We start from the raw sequence: 21091 nt of genomic DNA on the forward strand, positions 1-21091 counted from the left end.
GTTGGTCAGCCTCAGCAAGGGATCAAGGGTGGAGCAGCTTTCCTGAAACCAAATTGAAATGGCAATATTAATCCTTTGGTTTCCAGGTGCCAAACTAGTCGTAGTATTTATCATTTTCTCCATCAGCTTACACACACAGCTGGAAAAGCTGTTGGTCTATAGCTGGTGGCTTGGGAAGCATCTTTATTAGGCTTTTCAGTAAGAACAATTATGGATGTTTTCCAGTCCTTGGGGGTAAAATTTGTTTCCCATATTTTGTTTATAATCTGGAGTAAATATTTTTTGGCATAATCTGGGAGGTGTTTAAGAATTTCATATATGATTGTATCCTCACATGGAGCTGTGGATTCACTTGAGGAGAGCACCTCACAAAATTCTCTCAAGGAAAATTTGTAGTTGTATGATTCAGTTTTTCCAGAATCAAATTAATTTCGGAGTCATTTCGGAATTCCTAATTCTTTGAAATTCTGGAGAATAATTGTTAGGGATGGAAACTTTAGAAAAGTGTTTTCCTAGCTCATTGGCAACTTCAGTGGGCTCTGTGATTAGAGTGTCATATTTTTAATGAGGGTAAAGGTGGCGCAACAAATTTTCCAGTAAGTTCCTTATTTTGTGCCACACCACTCTTAATGGGGTCTTGGAGTTTATTCTTTTAATATAGTAAAGCCAACATTCTCTTTTGGCTATCTTATAAAAGCGCCGCTGCTTGGCGAAAACACGCTTGTAGATTAATATAGACTGAGGGGAGCCGCTAGTTTTGTAACATCTGTAGTACTTCCTAGTCACTTTCCTCAGAATACCACATCTTATTCCACCAGGGAACTGCAGGTCTACAAGGTTTGCCTTTTGTTTTTGGAATCGAGCCTTCAGCACTCTTCAAAGTAGATTCAATAAAGTAATCATAGGGAACTAGATGAGAATGAAAGAACTCAAACTCCCTATCTACATTGACACCCTTGCTGAATATATCCCAGTCTGCGTCCTCTACCTTCCACTTGGGTAAAACTTCAGATGGAACATTTAGAGCATATTTCAAATGGATCAGGTAGTGATCACTTCCATTTAAATCTTCATTAACAGACCAATTAAAATCAAGGTGGATACTTGTTGAAGAAATACTAAGGTCCAGTGCAGAGAAATGATTATCATGAATGTTGTGGAAAGTCATTGACCAATTATTAAATAGGGTAACATCATTCCTGTCAATAAGGTTTTCAATTAATTTCCCTTTACTGTTTAAAAACCGACTTCCCCAAAGGGGGTTGTGGGTATTAAAATCACCTAGGAGAAGTAAAGGAGCTGGAAGTTGGTTAATTAAGGACTGAATATCTCCAATGTTAAAAGCAAGGTATGGTGGAAGGTATAAGGAGCAGAATGTTATCCTCTTTTCCAAAATGACTGAAATAGTAACAGCTTGTAGAGTTGTATTTAATTGAGTTGTGGAGTGCCATAGAGATTAATAATAATAATTGCAGCACCTCCATGGGCACGATCACAATTGGGGGACATGACTTAAATATTGAATAATTTAGGCCAGGATTATAAGGAGAGTTGTCTGACATTGTTTCCTGCAGGCATATAATCCCTGGATTGAATTCATGCATTAAAACTTTAAGGTTTTCTGTGCAGGCTCTGAGACATTTACAGTTCCACCGAAGGATATTGAGCATGAATGCAAAGGTGGTAAGATGTCCTACTTCTCACTCCTTGCAGGAGATGTACTGTTCCTAGGGTGAGTGGGAAATTCTCCTTTATAAGAAATTGTTTTCTTAATCCCTTTTCATTTGAATTGGAGCTTCAGGGTCTTTGGTTGATCTTCATATTTTTTATTATGATCCTGATGTTCAGAATTTCTACTGTGATTCTGTGCACCACTAATCTTATTTGTCTTAGGGCAGCAAGACTGAATTGAACTCAGATGTTTTTGTTCTGAATCTACTTTTGGAATCGCCTTTCTAGGAGGAGAGATCTCTTCTAAAACACTGAACCCATTTGAAGTTTTTATTGTAAAGCTATCATTATTTGGGGAAGTATTTCTCGTGTGCTTCTTGGTAATTGTAATTGCAGCTTTGTTATTATTTTTGTTTGTGGCTGTGACGACTGATGGCTCTGAACTAGCTATATCTAATTGGGATTGCTCCTTTAGCTTATTTTTGTTTGAAGTTTTTTTAAGAACATCTTCCTGAATTATTACTTGATTTTGGCACACTTATTTTTAGAGATGAATTGGCAGGTATTGTAGAGGTGGCATTTGTATCGACTTTGGAAGATAAATTTTCTGTGCTTTTAGAAGTATAATTTTTGGTACTGGACTCCAAAGCACTTTCTGACAAAAGTTTCTGACCAGTTTGGAGATTTTCATTATTATTTACAGTCCGAGGAATAGTAGGTTTGTGATATCTACTATCAGATGCAGTTACTGGTGGCCTTACATTGCTGGAATTTTTCATAAGTTTTATTACAGAAGCATAGGTAGAGTTGGCACTTTTGTTTGCTTCGCTAATGCTGATATGTTCGTTATCAGCCACTGCCAACACTTCTTGTTCAAATCTATATCTGGGGCAAACCCTAGAATTTGGAGTGTGATCACCCTTACATAGAAAACAGTATCGGGCTGAAAACAGTATTGGGCTGCTTTGCACTCATCAAAATTATCGTGCTCTGCAGAGCACACAGAACATCTTTTATTGTTATCACAAGAGTTTTGAATGTGGCCATATTCAAAGCACTTGCAACACTGTTTGGGATTTCTTTTATATTTTTTAACCTGCAACCTCTCATGGTTAACAATGATGGTATCAGGTAGGTAATTGGAGGAGAAGGTTAAAAGGATGGCTGCATCCCCACCCAGTTTTTTTACATGAGATACACAAGGAGGACACTGATGGAGAATCTCCTCCTCTTTAAAACATGCAAGTCTTTTAAGAAAAATACCCTTTTTAGTGTGTTAAAGAGTCTGAGAGATGAAATACATTCAATATTTCCACTTTCAGGAGGTTTAAAATTAGATAGCAGAATTGCTTGAGTCTCATTACCAGCTTTTATTAGAAGGTTCTTTCCATAGCATTTTACATTTCCAATGGGAATGGAACCAGCCTTGCTTTCAATACATTCAGCAGCTTTTATTAAACTTTTCCCTCCCTCCTTGTAGATAGCAACATGCCATAAAGGGGGAGGAAGAGCTCTGGTACATGGGGCTGGTCCATGTTCTTCAGTCTCAGGAATAAGATCAAATGACTCATCATTTAAGTTTTCACCAAAAACACTTTCGTGCTGAGAACTGAATCATTTGGAATGTGGACGTGGAGTCTCTGTTGTGCCTCACTAGCTTCCAAGGGAGAGGAAAATTTAACAAAAGCAGAAAATGACTGCATATCTTATTCTAAATTGATTGATTATGAAATTTAGGCCTTGAAGATGACCAAATGCACGAACCCATCAGGATTATTCAGGGCAGCGATGAAGATGAAATATATAAATTAATGATGTGATTGATAATGAAAAGGTGAATGAATTTATTTAATTCTTTCCACTTTGCCAAATTGTTTTACTTCACTGTATAAACCTTCATAATCTAATGACAAGCCTACATTAGTGCAATAAAGGACTCTATTATTTGAATCAGATCCACCAGATTTACTAACACCTGGTGTCTCAGTATTTGGTTCTGTCTGACAGTCAGACTCGTATTCATTTTCATGCCAGAAGTCATTGCCAGTGCCGTTAAGTCGTTGGATCCAGGGGAGGGAAAACTAATATCCAAATCCATAAACTTAAACCAGTCCGCATGCAGAAGTCCAAAAAGTGCACACCCGACACCCAAGAGCCCCCATGCAGACCCCAACAGCACATCAGAAAGGGAAAACCAGGCAGCTTCTACTGCCAAGCCCGTGAAGAGACCCCAAGATGCTGAGCATGCACACACATACAAACCGGCTCAACCACCACCCAAAACTGCTTGGTTATATTGCCTTCTCCATAAATGGCACAAGTGAGAGTTGACTCTCAGCAGTCCACCCCATACCCTAACCTTTCTGGATAGCACCAATACGCTTGCAGTGGCCCAGATATGAGCCAGTCTGCCTGCTGGGAGTTCTGCCCCCACTAATGGGGACTGTCTCACTCCGAATGTACTGGTAGGCTTCCGGACAAAAGCCAGGAGTCCCAACTCCAAAAACAAACCAGCCAGCGGCCCCCCCAGATTCTGATGGGCTGATCCCCAGAGATGGTTCCGCCTCCAAGATAGCAATGGGAGAATCTAGTCACTATCTCTTAGGTCCAAACCATATTGGGTGGCGATTCAACCACCACAACTCCCACAATTAGCTTCGAATGCAAACCCCTTCCAAAAAACGATCCCTTCTCAGGTTTACCTAAGCAGTAAAATTTTGCGATTGTGGAAATGTCCAAGCCATTTAAACCAAAAACTACGTAGGATGATTCACCAGGACCTGAGCCCAAAGGCCAGGGCCCCTTAGCATTCACCTCATCAAGGCGTCCTACTTGAGGGGTATCTTGCTTCTTGTTAGTATTTCTAACACTTCCAGTGGATAAGCAGTATCATTGATGTTGGGAAGGTAAAATAAATTAAACAAGGAGTGTTATCTTAAATGAAAAAAGGAGTGTTATCTTATGAAGATAAACATTTTGAAATGGAAGAAACTGGTGGTACACAATAAGAAACCATGCTTCAGTAATGTTGCTATTAACAGTTATTTAAAACACTAGGGTAATTTCAAGTTACACTAGCTGAAAGATGTGTGTTAAAAAAAATTGTTTCTACCATAAACATCAATCAGCACACAGAAAAAACATTTACCCATTATCATAGGGGTTATGAAGCAACTTTGATTCCAGAACTTTCCTGATTTAATGCATTTCAACTCTTTCCATATTAGGTCATATCAATTTGTAGTTGAATGAAGTGCTTTATACAGGATATTTCCATAAAGACCCAGATGATTTTTTTTTAGTTTTCTTTGAATATTTAGTTCTCAAGATTACGTTTAAATACTGAAACTGAAATTTTTTTTTATTTTTCTAAAATATAACTTTAAATATGGTACATAAAACTACATAAATACCAATATTATTCAGGAGTAATCATTCAGATTGTGATCATCTCTAACATTACCATATTTTACATATAGTTTAATAGTTATTTAAAAATGTAACACATTACACTTGTTACTGCTTGATTGGTGAATCTTTAATCTTTATTTTCTAATATAACTAAATTGAAAATAGTTTAAGAGGTTTAGGTAGAACATTACTGCAGTTTTAATCACTGACAAAAGGGCCAGTGACAGTACCTTTGAAGTCCAACCAGGGAACGCTAGATTTGCTCAAAGTCTTTTCAAGAGCAGTTGTGAAATATATTGTGGTATAATTCAGTGCCCTTGCATAAATACTGTATATCACAAGGTTTATTGAAAAGTAATTATTCAAAGATAAATCTTGCTTTACAGCAAGCACATGCTTTCTCATTTAATTAATTTTTCTGAAAATATAGACAGTAAGAGTGGTGACAGCTTTATTGAAATGAACGACCATAAAGTTATTATCCAGTGGGAGAACTTAAGACTTGTCAGCAGCACTCTATTGGTGTTAGAATTGTCAGTCATCTCCTAACATGTCATTGACTGAGTTATTACTTGTAGAATAATTTTGGTTATTAAAAGCTGTTGCCTTTTCAAGGCTGCATCCAAGTAAAAATGTAATTTTTATTATTATAACTTAATAATTGATGTAAACCATTCACAGGTTTTAGGACTTCTGATAGTATTGATCAAGAAAGAAATTGTAAGTCAAGAAAATTATTGATTCGTCATTTTGATACAATAGAGCAACCATGAGACGTTGGGAACACTATTGATAATTATTGGTAGTAAGAGCAAAAAATTATCTGCTTTATGTGATAGTTTCACACTGTAGTGTCAGATATTCAACCCTAACTCTCTGATTATGCAGTTTATTATGACATGGTTCCTCATGCAGTATTTAAAATCTTGATAATTGCAGTTTCTACATTTAAATATTCTTGCAAAAACTTTTTGTAATAAAATTTTGGCTTTTGACATTCTTAAACAATAACTTTTAGTAGACTGTGTTAGTTATGTACATGGTACTGCATTAGGCATGTGTTAGAGACTAATTTTTGAGAGCTGGTGGTTAATTCTTTTCTAGCTTTAATAGTAGGGTCTTCCCATTTTGTGCTTCTATATTTTTATTTTTGTACACTCTTCATTCTGTTTTGTAGAGTACTGTGTATCTTCAATACTATTCTTAGTGTCTTTGTGCTTGTTTTTATGAGTAATGTTATTTAATTTTTTGCAATGACCAAGTTTGTCATGAACTTTGTGAGATAATATTATTGATTTTTATATCTTTGATGATTGTTTGGTAGATGTGCTTTGTGAATGCCCATGAACCAAGGGCAAGACATGGTACCAGCTGCTTTCAGAGTTCTAATTGAATTAAACAGGAGAATAGTGTGTCTTCATCTTGGAAAATATAGAATCATCACATGGCAGTACTGACTCTTACAATTACGATATACAAACATCTCCCCTGTAGGTGAAAGTTGTGAGCTCATGTTTCCATCTGTGAATCTTTGAGATCTTACTGGGTTGTAAGGACATAAAGTTTTGTTGCACAACAGTTTGCTTCTCACTGTGCCTAGACATTTTCAGCATTCCTGAAGGGTTGGCATCGTTAATTCTGTAGCAGGGACAAAGCTGTTCAGTGTGACAAAGCCAATTAGTTCACTTTGAAAGATTCTTACAGTGACACTGCAAGTACCATTTGTGACAATGGCAGAAAGCTGAGGATCCTTCTGTGGCAAACCAGTACTGTCACTGTCACTGGGCCATAACATGCCAGTTTCATTAGTATGAGCACAGCATACTGACACTGCCAGCAGGAACATGGCAGACAAAGTTTGTCATTGGGACTGCACCACATCAATACAGTACTGTCAACAAGAATTTGCTTGACCAGTATCATCCATTACAGGATCAAACAGTTATGCCATGAATGATGGCACCTGCTATGTCGTTGCCTAAGCCTAAACAGTTGCCAAAATAGGAACAAGAGTTACATCTGTAAAGACTAAGAGAAGAAATCCTGATTAATATTTAGAGGTGTTAAGGCACCCCTAAGAGAAGAAATCCCAATTAATATTTGGAGGTGTTAAGGCACCCCTGTCATGAAAGAAGATTGGGGTTGAAACTAGAACAGCTCACCTCTTTAGGTGAGTTGTGAGAATAAATAAAAATTCTTAACCTCAAAAGTAAAATGGCTAATACTTGAAGTGCCCATGTTACTTTGGCAGGAGACCCTCTTTCTTTATGTTCTTTTATGAATAACTGTTGCTTAAGTGACATTGATTCCATATTTTTTCCTCTCTTTTCATGATTGTCTGTTAGGGGCATACTTTGTATATATTTGTTCAGTATTCACAGTCAGTATCTCTAAGCAGGACATTTTGGTTGCCTTTTCTGTATTTTATAATTTACAAACAATCTGTAGTAGTAGTAGTAGTGGTAACTGTGAATATAAGACAGACTCCACCAAGGCACTATTTATTCTTACTGAAACATTCTTTTAACCCTGATGGATCCACATTCAGCCTTTTATGAGTTACTATACACAGTAAGCAATCCTCTGGTCAGATGAAGAATGATGTGAATGATTAACAGTAAAACAAGATTGCCATGAACAGTCAGTGGAAATGATGCTCAGTTTTACAATTGATAATCCATTTGTTCATGTTCCTCCATGATGCCATGAACAGTCAGTGGAAATGCTGCTCAGTTTTACAACTGATAATCCATCTGCTCATGTTCTTCATCATGGCACTAGATGCTTCAACCCATAGATCTTGTAAAATGAATGGTATATATTACTAACATAGAAACTGCATTTAAAAATTCTTGAATGACACATGGTTTACTATAGTCACTTTCACTAACAAGGTCTACGTGAACAGGATGGGCTGCTGCTGCTGTCAGTGCAGTAATCATGCCACAACCGTGTCCTCATGAACACAAGATGGCAACATTGATATGTTATTTGGTATTGTAATAACATCATTAGGCAGTCCCGGGGTTACATCAGACTCGAGTTATGTTGTTCCGAGTTTACATTGCTTTTCAAATCTATTCATATAAAAATTGGTTCCGGGTTACAGCGGATGTTCTGCAGTTACGTAGTCATCTTACGCCGTGACAGAACAGTAAAAGTACATACAACTACAATATAAAGCAAATTTTGGAGGAGTTTTGATACACACCACATCAGAATGCAAGTATAATACTGTACAGTACACCCACAGGATTAAAGGCAAGGCTTTCATCATTTTATTTCTCATTTTTATACATTTTTCTTGTGATGTTCCGGTTACATAGTTTTCTGCGTTACAGCGCGGCGTTGGAACGGAACCCCCGACACACCCCAGGGACTGTCTGTATTGTTTTTGCCAGTTATAACCAGTATTAACACACTACTGTTTTTGTACCCAAGCCATCATATTCCAGTAATATAAGTTGGAAAACCAATAAATAGGTAGTAAACTCCACTTTTAGCCCTGTCATCTGGCAAAGATATCTGCATTCTGCAGGCTTTACAGGAGCCATTGACCTGTCTTCCTGACCATGCGGATGCTGGTACCACTCTAGAATGGACCAGTTCATCTTCTAGCCATAAAGTATTGGGTGGTGGTGAAAGTTACACACACAAAACATTCAGGTGGATCTATACTGCAATAGGATTATCATCTTAGTAATCTACCTTCTCCCTCCCATTTTTTTTTTTTATTTCAATTAATTATTTTAAGAACTGTTAGGTTTGATCATTAATTTCCCCTAATATTCTTGTCCTTTACCCATTTTTTGTCACCAAAAAGCCAATTTTTCTGTCTCCTTTTTTTCAGTGAATTTTTATGGTAGGCAGGTACTCTAGTGTAAGTAAGTAAATATTTCTCCCCCAATTTTTTTTAAACCTTGATACACCCACTGTTAATTTTGTCAAGGTCAGGTCAGCTCAGATCAAAAGCCAAAATTTTAGTATTGATGTTGCAATGAAAATTTTGAAAAGCTTTTATAAATCTGAGTTATAACCATTGAACTGTATTTTGCAACAATGAAATAGGTAATTTTCAAACATTATAATGTTAAATATATGTGTTGCACAGTGAAAGGGTTAAATCTTTGCAGGTAAATTTATCATTTAGGCTTACCTTTTAGTCACATTAATTTAGTCACAAATTTGTGCTTTGTCATATACTGAACATCTAGAATACAAATAATGTACACGTACAGATTTTCTATGTTGCAATGCTATCATAATGATACTTAAAAGCATACAAAGCCCTTTTTTCAAAAACCAAGTATATAGCTTGGTGCCATTTCTTTTAGGTTTGTGTGAGCTAAGTTATTACAGTACCTTTTATTATTGTACAGATATTTTTTGTAAATTTGGTAGTGAATTAATATTAATTGGGGTAGCATGTTTAGGGAATAAATGATTGAAGTTAAGTTTATAAAAGGATTCTATGAATTATTTTTATCTAGAGGAATAAATTGACATTATGTCTGTGAACAATATTAATCACACTACAGTCGTTCCTAATACTGTATATATTTTTATTGTTGTTGATACTTTATAAAAGAAAGTTTTAAGTAATGGTTATATTCTACATATATGCAATTGCTGTGATAACATTATTTTGTATAGGTGTTTATGAACAAAGGAGACAAGATTTAGAGTTCAAAATTTTATGGTTTTTTAATAGTCATGGTAACATTTTGCACAGCTACTTATGAGTTCAGCGGGAAATAAGAGATTTAGAGTTTAGAGTTAAAAATTTTATCAAAGATTTTTTTTATTTTATATCCATTATTTTCTTGTATGAAAATTAGGTGTCCTTTGGGCTGGACTGCATTCTCCATAAAAAATTAAATTCCTTTATGCATGTAATTTAGTGCATGTGCATCAGCCTTGACAGGTCGTCAATAGGAAACTACCTCACTTCTGGTGCGTCTTTCAGCTGAGTAATAGCAAAGTTCTCCCTAGTAATTTTTTACAAGAGTTGGCCTTCATTATTTAATTTTCATGCTTCTTTCTATCTTCAGTGAATTTCAGTAAAAGTGTTTTTAGCCATTTTAGTAGGCAGTTTGATTCCTGGTTAGTGCAACGTTATTTTCTTTGTCATTATTATCAGTTTTCACTAGCTTAGTTCACTTGAAACTGGTGTTTCCTGGTGTTAGCAGTCTGCTCTAGAAGTACTTCTCTGCCTTTGCTGTGGCTTTTTGGGATTTTAAGAATTTATTTCTTGTTTTCTGTCAACTAGGCCTGCCCTTGTCTGCTATTTACTAGTTAAAGTATAGCTAAGTGGACTGTTTAAGTGCATGTTGCCCATTCCTTTCAGTGGTGTTGTAGTAGTCAGGTTTCTTTATTGTAGTACAGTTGTATTTGTATAATTTTTATTTTATAATGACTTATTGTAATAATTCAACTAACAGTACAGTTTTTTTTTATAATTTTCCTTGTACTAGAATGTACGAGTTAACATTTTCATTTCAGGTTCTCTTAAGTCTGTATTTTATCTAAAGTAAGTTGTATTAGCAACCTTTTTTTATTTTAGAATAAAGGGGTTTTAACTATGGATTTGCTGTAGATTTTTATGGAAACAGTGGCACCTTAACTTAATGGATTTCATTGCGTATGGACTCGTCCGAGTCCAATAAATATGATCAAATACTTTGTACTTACTGGAGAAATGCGGTAAGTACAACAGGGTTATGTGGGACAGTGGACCAGTGCTTTCATGGCTGTACCTGTGAGGGTGGATGGTGACCTTATGTACACATGTGACCAATGCTTTCCTCTTTGTGCATCACATGAGGAAACATTATGCACTTTGCATCACATGAGGAAACAGTATGCACTTATGACTCTCTCTCTCTCTCTCTCTCTCTCTCTCTCTCTCTCTCTCTCTCTCTCTCTCTCTCTCTCTCTCTCTCTCTCTCTCTCTCTCTCTCTCTCACATAAAGAATTTAGGATTACTAATATTTAAAAGGACTCAATTTTTTTTTTTTTTTATAATTGTATGGGTTTTGTATGCGGTACTTTACATATCTTGTAAGCATAAGTAGGTATGTGCACGTATTTTTGGATGCAATTGAATGAGTAAATTGCTTTAAATGGAATGATAATTACAAAGTACCTGTTAGGATAGACTAGACTATTATTTGCTTTTTTATAGACTATTATTTGCTTTTTATGGAATTGCAGTATACAGTGAACCCCCAGTATTCAAGGGGGGATGTGTACCGCAACCCCCGCGAATAGCTAAAATCCGCGAATACTTAAAACCCCTCTAAAAACACTTAGAACTGCCCATTTTGATAGTTTAAACACAAGAAAAACCCTGTAAAAATGCCTATACCTGAGTATTTTAATAGTGCTATCACAAAAAGTGCATTTATTCATGAAAATTATATGAAAATACAGTAATTAGTGAATATTTCTCAGTGAAAAATACTGCGAATGGGCGAATTTTCCGCGAATAATGGTGGAACATATCCACAGAGAAACCCGCGAATGCATGAGTCCGCGAATCGTGAGAACGTTAATACAGGGGGTTTACTGTACTGTACATAAGTTTTTCCTGCACGTATACAAACCCTCAGTCCCTCGGTCTTTGCATAGGGGATTTACTTTCAGTGCAAGCTGGAGCCTGCCATTTAACTTGAAACAAGGTGGATGTTGGTAGTTGGCTACTAATGGAAGGAGAGGAATCCCCTCCATCCAGTTGGTGTGCATTCACTTTACTTTTGGCTGCATCAGAGACAGATGTTGTCCCTTCTGCTGACTGCCGTTCAACTTAGTTCTTTATTACTCTACATTTTTCATGTAATTTTTGTTTTGAGATATTTTGCCTATTTTGAAATAATGCAACAAGTTTCATTCTGCTACATAGTTTTTTCAGCTCATTTTATCCTACGAGCCTTTCTCTTTAATTCCCCTCTAACTTGGTTTTGCCTTTTTGATATAATGCAAACCCAGCTTGGTCCTAGCCTTACTGTTTGTTCTTTTATTGTTACAGTATATCTTTTTTTCTATTATGCACCCAAGCAGAGAGGCCTCTCTCGCCTGCCAACCAGTCTATTTTTAGACATTTTCTCAGCCTCGTTGTATCGAACATCCTTATTCTACATCTGTTTTCTGTTCTGAACTGTTTTCTCTCTGAACAAGCAGTTTTTCTTTTGACTACACTATTACAGTGTGTCCTCGACTTACGGCGGGGAATCTGTTCCAGCACCCCGCCCTAAGTTGATTTCCGCCATAAGTCGATTTTTCGCCGTTATCGCTGTTTTAATGGCGCTTACGGCACCATAACTTTATGTTGCATAAGTTACAGTGCTGTAAACGCATGAACTTGATGCCTATTCTTGCCGTTAACAGCGCTTACGGTGCTGTAATTTGATGCAACATCAAGTTATGGAGCTGTAAAACGCTGTTGACTGCTGAAAAAGCGCCATAAGTTGAGGACGCACTGGAATGTTGTAATGATTTTTAGTCTTTCAGATGATGTAAAGATTGAGAGACACTGAGATGGAGGAGGGTTCTCTTGCTACAGCCATCTCGCCAGAGGGTCGAGAACACGGGCAAAAATTTGAGGGGCTGTGGCGAGGCCGGAGCACAGCACCCGAAACTGGAAGGCAAACCTCAACTTCCTGGAGTCTGGGTCTACTGGAACGTGGAAGTATACATCCTGCATATCGATCGTCACCATCCAGTCTCCCTGATAGATGGCTGACAGGACTGACTGGTTCATTTCTATTCTGCAGGACTGACTGGTTCATTTCTATTCTGAACTTGGTTGTTAGAATGAAGGAGTTCAGAGCACTGACGTCCAGGACAGGTCTCCATCCTCCTGATGACTTTGGAATGATGAAGAGGCGGTTGTAGAACCCCTCTGTGCTTAGATCTTCAACCACCTCCACAGCTTGTTTGTCGAGTAGGGCTGAGATTTCTCGAGCCAGTCGAAAACCTCTCCAAGCCTATCGAGTAGGCTGTCAAGCTGATGGGTGAGGTTGCTAAGGGAAGTTTCTCCCTGAAAGGGCTTGCATAGCCCTCTTTCAAAACTTTTAGAACCCAAGGTTCTATGCTCCTGGCCTTCCATCTGCTCCAAAAATGGAGGAGCCTTCCTCCCACGGACACGGAAGAAAGTCCTCATTTGCAAGTGGTTGGTTTGATTGTAGTCTTCTTGGTAGGTCGTACTGACCAGAGATTGGTCGGGATTGAAAGCAGCCTCAGCTTCCTCGAAAGGGCTGCTGAGACAGGGAAGGCCATGCTAACAGCAGAAGTCGAAGGTACTCGTATTGGGACTCTAGATCTCTTGGTTGACTGCGCGAGCAAGTCTTGAGTCGACTTCTTTTGAAGTTCAGCTGTAACTCGTTCCAAGGTCGCTTGAGGGAACAGACTAGTGTCTTGTTCAAAGGAGCAAACAGGAGGGACGATCTCTGAGAGGGAGTGACCCCTTTAGTGGTGAATGAGCACCATCAATCTTTTCTTAAGAAGGCCTGTTGCAAAAATGGTTGCTAACTCCTGGGCGCCATCTCTAACCACTCTGTCAGCTCATGAAAGCACCGCTAACTGATCTGCAGTGAAGTTTTCCTGCAGAGTGGTGCAATCTTCAATCTTTTTGGCCGAAGCCCCTTTGGTCCAATCGAGGGAACTCAGGACCTCAAAAACCTTGAAGATATCTTTAATGAGGTGATCTAACTCCAAAGTAATGAACAAAATCCTAGCCGAGGAGAACGCCGAATGACTTGTTGCATCGATGAGACTGGAGAAGTCCCCTTGAGAGGAGGCAGAAACTCCCAAGGAAGGAGCTTCTCCAGTGGAGTATGACATATACTTTTGTCATATTAAACAAGGTGGTGTAAAAAAAACTGCTTTGTCCAGATCTCCCTTCTCTGCCAACCAGCTGTTGATGCGGGCCAAAGCTTTCTTGGAGGAAGAGGAAAGCACCATTGAGGCAGCTTGGAAGTTAACTACAGGCCGCATCAAGAGAGCTGAACCCAAAGATGGGCTCGCCGAAGAGAAGAAAACTGGATAACAGACTAAAAAGTATCTCAAAAGCACCGAGTAGTTCATGGTCGGTTGTTCCTCATTCAAATGTTCCTCCTCTGAGGAAATAGGTGACATAAGAGGGTCCTGAAGGACCTGTGAAACTTAAGCAGGCTTCTGAAGGAGGCTCAAAATGTTATCCAACCAACCTTGAATTGGCACCAAAGATGGGTCCTCAATAACAGGAGAAATTGCACCTGTCAAGCTAGATACTGAATGCCCTACTGGACGCACCTCAACAGAAGAGCCCACCGAAAAGGGGCACTCGAACACTGAACGGTCGGATGCTGGGCGCTCGGACTCTGGGCACTAAGACACTGGGCGGCCATGCACAGGATGCTCAGACACTGGGCGCTCAGCTTCTGGATACTCGGAAACTGGGCACTCATACACTGGACTGTCATACACTGGGCGCTTTAAAAAGCCCGGGTGCTTGGACACTGAACGCTTGGACTTTGGGTGCTCGGATGACACTGAAGGCGCAAGCAGAGCCTGACTGGGGAGCTCCCAAAAACTGCAGAAGGGAGCAGACTTTGAGCCCTCTCCATGGCTCGCTTACGGACAAGAGGCAAGTCATCCTCCACTGAGGAACCATGCTTTTTCTGCTGCCTTGACACACTGGAAAAGCACCTGCTGTGCTTGTTTGCCTCTTGCGAATCCAAGTCTCTCAACGACAAGGTATGCACATCCAACAGGATGTCTGTTCCGCACAAAAGGCTCGGTTGAGGAAGTGACTACCCGTGGCCAAACCCTACTGACCTCCCTTGGACTGCCAGTTTGCTTCCTCCCAGGTGAGCAAGGGGAGTTTAGAAGGGACCTAGGTCTAGGAGCGTCGGTAGGACAAGTAGCCACCACCTCTACTGACACTGCACTCTACACTGCACTTTCACCAACACCAACACTGTTAAACTTGTCCGTCAAGACACTAACCGAATTCCCAATCTGGGAAATGGTATTAACCAATAGATCAAACTTCTGATCTACACGAGCTTCTAAGCTGGCAATGGCATTGGGTTTGGAAGAATGGGAGTCAGGGATCAGAGTAACTGGAATAGTCGGAGGACTGGAGATACGGGGAAAGGCAGTCACAGGTGTTGAAGGGACAGGTAAATCAGCAACATCTATTTTTGGAGAATTATCCTGACTAGCGGAAGCTCTAGCTTCAGCCATAGCTGTTGCCTTCCTCAGTCTGTCACATTGCCATAGCGGTTGCCTTCCTCAGTCTGTCACACTGAAGTTTTTCCAAATGAGAATTCAAAATTTTCCACTTCCCCTTATCCCAGTCTTTACATTTGTCACAATCAACGTCTGGTGAGCAAACTTGCTCCCTACAAGAACAACAAATGGTGTGGCTGTTATATTTAGCCAATGTGAGTCTGGTCTTGCACCTTTTACTGCAGTACCTAACACTAGACAAGCTAGAGTCTGACATAATAGGTCAAAAACAAATTCATAATAGGTAAAGTCACAATCGGAAAAGTCTTGAACATTAGTTAATTAAGATTAGTGCGCTACCAAAAACACAGAATACTTCACCAAATGAAGAGAAAATCGAAACCATCCGGTGAAAAAACGAATCCAAAGAGCTGCTCAACAACCAATGATTAGTCACTGACCGGCAGAAACGAATTGAGCTCTTTAGCTGTGTTGTACCTTGTACCTATTCTTCCCCAAAAGTGGGTGGGGCAAGCTACCTACACCCAAAACAAAAGAGCGCTACGTAATTTTTAAAATTTGAGCTGCCGCATAAAGTAGGAACTAATCGGTATGTAATTATTTGTTGTTCCTGCTAGCTATGTAATTATTTGCTAAGTTACTTGTATAAAAAGAATGATCCCTTTGAGATGTAGAAACCATCCATCACTGATCCTCAGCAGCCAGCTCTCGAAGCATATTATGGAAGGGCTCCACAGTGTAGTGTCTAATTTTGCTGGTTCAGTAGTAGGCTAAGCAGTGTGCATTTCTGTATTATGGTCTTCCATCCATTGACATTATTATTATGATGATGATTGCATTTCTGTATATGGTCTTCCATCCACTGACAATTATTATGATGATGATTAGCTGTCCAGCTTTTCTGTATACAGTACTGATAGAAATTTAATCAAAAGCATGCTGGGGCAGTTATCCAAAGTTTCATCTTCAAAGTACAGTACAGTAAATACTGTAATTGCTTTATTTTTCTTTTCATGTAAAAGACAAGGCATTCTTAAGTAGAGGCAGTCCCTGGTTTACAGCAGGGGTTCCGTCCCCAGCGGAGCGCCGTAAGCCAAAAATTGCTGTAACCCGAAGCATCATACTAATTATAATGGGAATAAATAGCACTCACAGCACCGTTAACGGTGCACCGTAAGTCTGGGTAACAGCGCCGTATGCGCCTTAAGTCTGGGTAATGGCACTGTAAATCCACTTACAGCACTGAATAATTGGGGTTAACAGCACCATGAGCAAAGCGCCAAAAGTCCGGAACAATGTAACCCGGGGACTGCCTGTACTTAATAGACAGTGGGTTTAAGAAAATTGATTAAACATTGAGAAATTTCATATTTTATTATGACTGTAGGACATATGCTGGATGCTAACATTACCCAACATCACTAGACTTTATCCTACTGCATACTGTTAGACATAACAGTCAAAATTCAAAGTTTGTTGCTTTTGGACCACTGTAAGATGAATAATTGCAAGTAACATTTCAACAATCCATGTACATTCTGGAATGGGATGACATGACAAACTTTATATAGCAGTATTAATGGCCTTACTAACAGCAAACATCTTTCCACCTTAGCAGATATTTGTCTCCAACAAGGCTGTTGTTTTTAAATGAGTGTTTTTTTTTATACAAACCATTGCTTTATATTGGTATCCCCCATCCCTTCCCTCTGATTTAACAAGGTTATGTGCTTAGACAGGATGATTTAAGGTTAAGGAAAATGATTGAGAGATACAACACTGGAATGATAATCACATCCCCCTTGAAAATGGAAATTTGTCATAGTTAATAAACAAATAGTTTCTCCTTAATTACAGGGTCAAGTAAGTCAATGGCTTGTAACTACATCTACAAAGAAAAGTCACCCTCTGTTCAGAAATCCTAAAATATGAACCAAAGCTGATGCCCAAAAATTAGATAACTGCAATATTCCAATATGCACCAATTTTGAGACACTAACAAATTGTATAACGAGATACACGGCTGTATTTACTTTTTATTAAAAAATATCACTAGCTACTCAGCTTTCACTTTTAAAACTCAATGGCTGCTAAGTTTTTAAGCTAAAGTGACTTTTAACAGTATTTTTCCCTAATTTTTTCTGTCTTACATATAAAGCTCTAATCTAAAGTGTTTAATATTGGCAAAGTACTGTTAAAGTTGATTTTTGTTGTACTGTACATATTTGTATTAAACCAACTTATTCACCACCTGTTTTTATTAAACTAGCTTATTCACCATGTCAATACAGTAATTCTGAAATTTACACGTATATTTTCAGGAGTATGGAGGATGTAGGAGAAACTAGTTGTGGCATGTCTCATTTTAACCGTGATGGGTCACCTCTGCCTAGGGATTCTCCACGTTCCGATATTTCCCTTCACCGTCGTCGCCTTAGTTCTAACTTACATACCGGTAGTATTGATCATAATCCTCGAGGCAGCCTACTTTGTCCACCAAAGGATAGCATTTCAAATATTGTACATCAAAGTAGAAGTCTAGACCAGTTGCCACAAACAGAATTACGCTTAGAAGTTCCTTTATTGCGCAGTCCTGATGCAGCTTCACCGTCATCATCAGAACCCATGCTTCTAGATGACAGACAACGTGGTGTTAATTTCTGTCCAAGTGCAAATAACGATGAAGATGCTCTTGGTAGTCATAATGAGGGAGAAAATCACCCCATGTTAAAAAAAGAAACTGAAATAGAGCATGGTGGTAGAATTATATATGATGGTGAAAATAGTCCTCCATTTTCAGAACCTCCAAGCAAACCTTCACCAACAATTTTATCAAGAGTTATAGGTATTTTACGTCCCAATTCGCGAATAACGTCTAATAAATTAACTTTAAATGGATTGAAAAGAGAAAGTCTTGTATAAATATGAATTGATTCATTAAATTATATGTACAGTTACAGTATTTTTCTGTGAAACACCTCCTGAAAATGGTGACGTGCTCAAATGTAGATTCCAAAAAAAATAATTAACCTGAAATGTGGATGACGAGTGCAAATGCTATATGCAGTACTGTGCTTGTCCAAATATGAGAAGCAGTGACAAAGTGTAATGAAAATGGTGCTGCCAGTTAAATCTGTATGGAAATACTATATTTTTCCCTTTACTAAGTGCTTCAAAAAGACTAATGTGGATGTTTGATCTGATTGTGATGATGTATTATCAATAATAGATTTACATTATGAAGTGATCGTGCATTTCATGTTATTGATTTTGATTATGATTTGTGATACATAAACAGTTTACATATCATTCTCATATAAATATTTTGGAAGACATTTCTGTGAAAGAACTGCTACTATTGAAATGGTTCAAGCATTTTAAAGCAATGGAGATGTGAATCTTGAAAAGAATATGGCATGAAAAATAACTGACTTAAGCACATTTATTTAATATTGTAAACATTTGTAGATATTGTGTTATAAAATTTTAACCTATACGATAATATACATAAAATTTCAAATTCTATGATGATTTTAAGAGGATATTTTTACAAAGATTATGTATACTTAATGAATTGTACAACTTCAGCAATAATTTGTATTTTTAACCTAGCACTCTTTTTCTTAAAAAAAAACTAGGCTGTGAAGTGTTGGTTATTTTTTATGCAAGGAGGCTGATAGTCTTTGTAAGAGAAATACTGTACATTTATGATCTCAACATTACCTCTATTAGTAAGGTTTTGTCTTCAGGTCACTTTTTATAAATTATGTTTACAAGAAGTCTTGTACCATAGAATGATGGGATGGATGTGTTAACAGATTCCTAGCTAAATTTATATAAGAGATGCAAGGATTATTCTGCTAGAAGGCTAGCTAATGTAGAAATATGGTTCTGAACAAGTGTACAGTAGTAAAATTGCTGCAGTTCATCTGATGGTCTAAATACTGTGCTGTCATGAAGGTCTTGTACTCTGTAAAATATTCTTACAAATATTATTGAATGTTGAGGTTACCAGTGTTGGTCAATGACTCTGCTAGTTTCACTGGTAACATGGCGGAGTGACCTCTTGGGCCCTAATATATAGGAGACACATAGAGAAGAGGGCAGGTCAGCTATAGCCTAGGTAGAACAATAACTTTAGTGACCTGTTGTCGTAAGTGAGGCAGTTATGCCTCGTGTCACGATCATTTATAATCCTAAAGGTGACTTTCCTATAAAAAGGACAATAGGCCAAGAGATTTTAGAGGCTTACTTGTTCAACACAGGCATGCAGCCTTAATTTTTACATTTCAACAGAGAAATGCAAGAATGCTTTGACATGGTGATGACAAAACAATAAAAAAAAGAAGAAAATACTAGGAGAATTTCTAAAACTTCCCAATATATTTCTCCAGTGCAGACTTAAAGCAATAAAAAGGTTCAGGAGGAAATCATGAACAGTATCAAGGGTGACCCCATGAGAGTGTAATTGCTTTGGGGACTCACTTGCTACTGAGCATCAGGATAGAGATGCTATCCATGATTCCTAAGAGGAATTCAGGTCTGTCCTGGATATGGAGTCAGGTGTGATATGTAAAAATTTCTCATCCTTTAAACTAGAGGATTGAGAGTTCTGTCCAGAGATTAGATTTTATGTCAAAAATCAGTCTGTCCAAGGTAATAAAAAAACTAAGGATTGAGAATGCACAGTCTGTCCAAGCAGCGATTAGATTTTACTTGTCAAAAAATCTTAGGTCATGGGAACAGGGTAATAAAAAAACTAAGCCCAAAAGTTGAATCAGTTGTCTAGACCCACATTGAAATCAGAATGGATAATAAGAGACAGCCTACTCACTCTCAGAGCTCCAGCTAGTAACAAGTGAGGCCAGGTTGGACAATAAAACCTTAAATCAGTATGTAATGCAGGCACCAATATCTGCCCCTGAGAATGATACTTGTAACCCTTTCACTAGATGGAAAATACCCCATTGGTGAAAGGAAAACTGACAGGTTGAACATACAGAATTTCGGGACAGAGCAGCCTTTCCCAATACTAAATGGCGCTTGTACCCTCCCTCAATAGTAATTCAGAAGCTGCTGAAGATGTTTATCCTGCCTAATAGCAATGAAAGCCAAATAAAAGCAACCTTTCTCCAAGTTTACAGAACCCATAACCTCTCTGGGAGGCATCAGCCTTCTGTCTCTTCACTTTTGGAACAATCAATCATGTGAAGGCAGACTTTCAGAATTTTGTGATGAATTGGAAATGAGAGTTTATGGCAAAAATAAAGCCATTTGTCTCCACCATCCCACTGGTATCTGATAGTGGTATAAAGGAATGAGCAACATTTGTCCTCCCTTATGAGAGGAAAAAGCTCCCATTGGACATGGCTACCCAGCAATTTGGGATCCCTATGAGAAAAATCTCAAGACAGCCATGGCTGAATTTTACGCTAGGCTCCACCTATTAAAAAGCTTCCAGTGTCTTCCAGAACAATGTCCACTGCAGTAGCCAAAACACTTATGTGAACCCAATTGGGAGCACTCTATGACTTTCTGGAGTGTCGCATTAAGGCTAGAAAGAAAGCACTGGTGGGCTCCAACACTTCACTCCCCAATGTAACCTCCCTATTACTTTCTTCCCTATCTGTTAGGACCCTTTTTGAAGAGTCTGTTGTTGCACAACTCATTGAATGAGCCTGACAACCGAGTTGCACAATATATACTGTTCTTGAAAAAGGGAACTATAAAGAATACTCTTGAGAGTTTCCTCTTCCTTAGCCTAAGAAAGCTTGGT

At 38.3% G+C, this 21091-nt stretch overlaps 2 protein-coding genes across 19 annotated transcripts in view; one reads left to right on the forward strand and one right to left on the reverse strand.

Annotated features, from left to right (window-relative positions):
- The window catches only part of LOC136854167 (receptor-type guanylate cyclase Gyc76C-like), a 467449-nt gene extending 448543 nt beyond the window's left edge, over window positions 1–18906 (forward strand). For all 18 annotated transcript variants that reach the window (XM_067130442.1, XM_067130444.1, XM_067130443.1 and 15 more), the window contains one exon: window positions 17637–18906. In XM_067130442.1, the coding sequence (XP_066986543.1) occupies window positions 17637–18237 (601 nt within the window). In that variant the 3' untranslated portion in view covers window positions 18238–18906. The remainder of the gene's footprint in view (window positions 1–17636) is intronic.
- LOC136854170 (uncharacterized) overlaps window positions 1–21091 on the reverse strand; it is a 61271-nt gene that overhangs the window by 22416 nt on the left and 17764 nt on the right. The window lies entirely within an intron of this gene.

The sequence above is a fragment of the Macrobrachium rosenbergii genome, chromosome 28 (assembly GCF_040412425.1).
Source record: "Macrobrachium rosenbergii isolate ZJJX-2024 chromosome 28, ASM4041242v1, whole genome shotgun sequence".
Lineage (NCBI taxonomy): Eukaryota > Metazoa > Arthropoda > Malacostraca > Decapoda > Palaemonidae > Macrobrachium > Macrobrachium rosenbergii.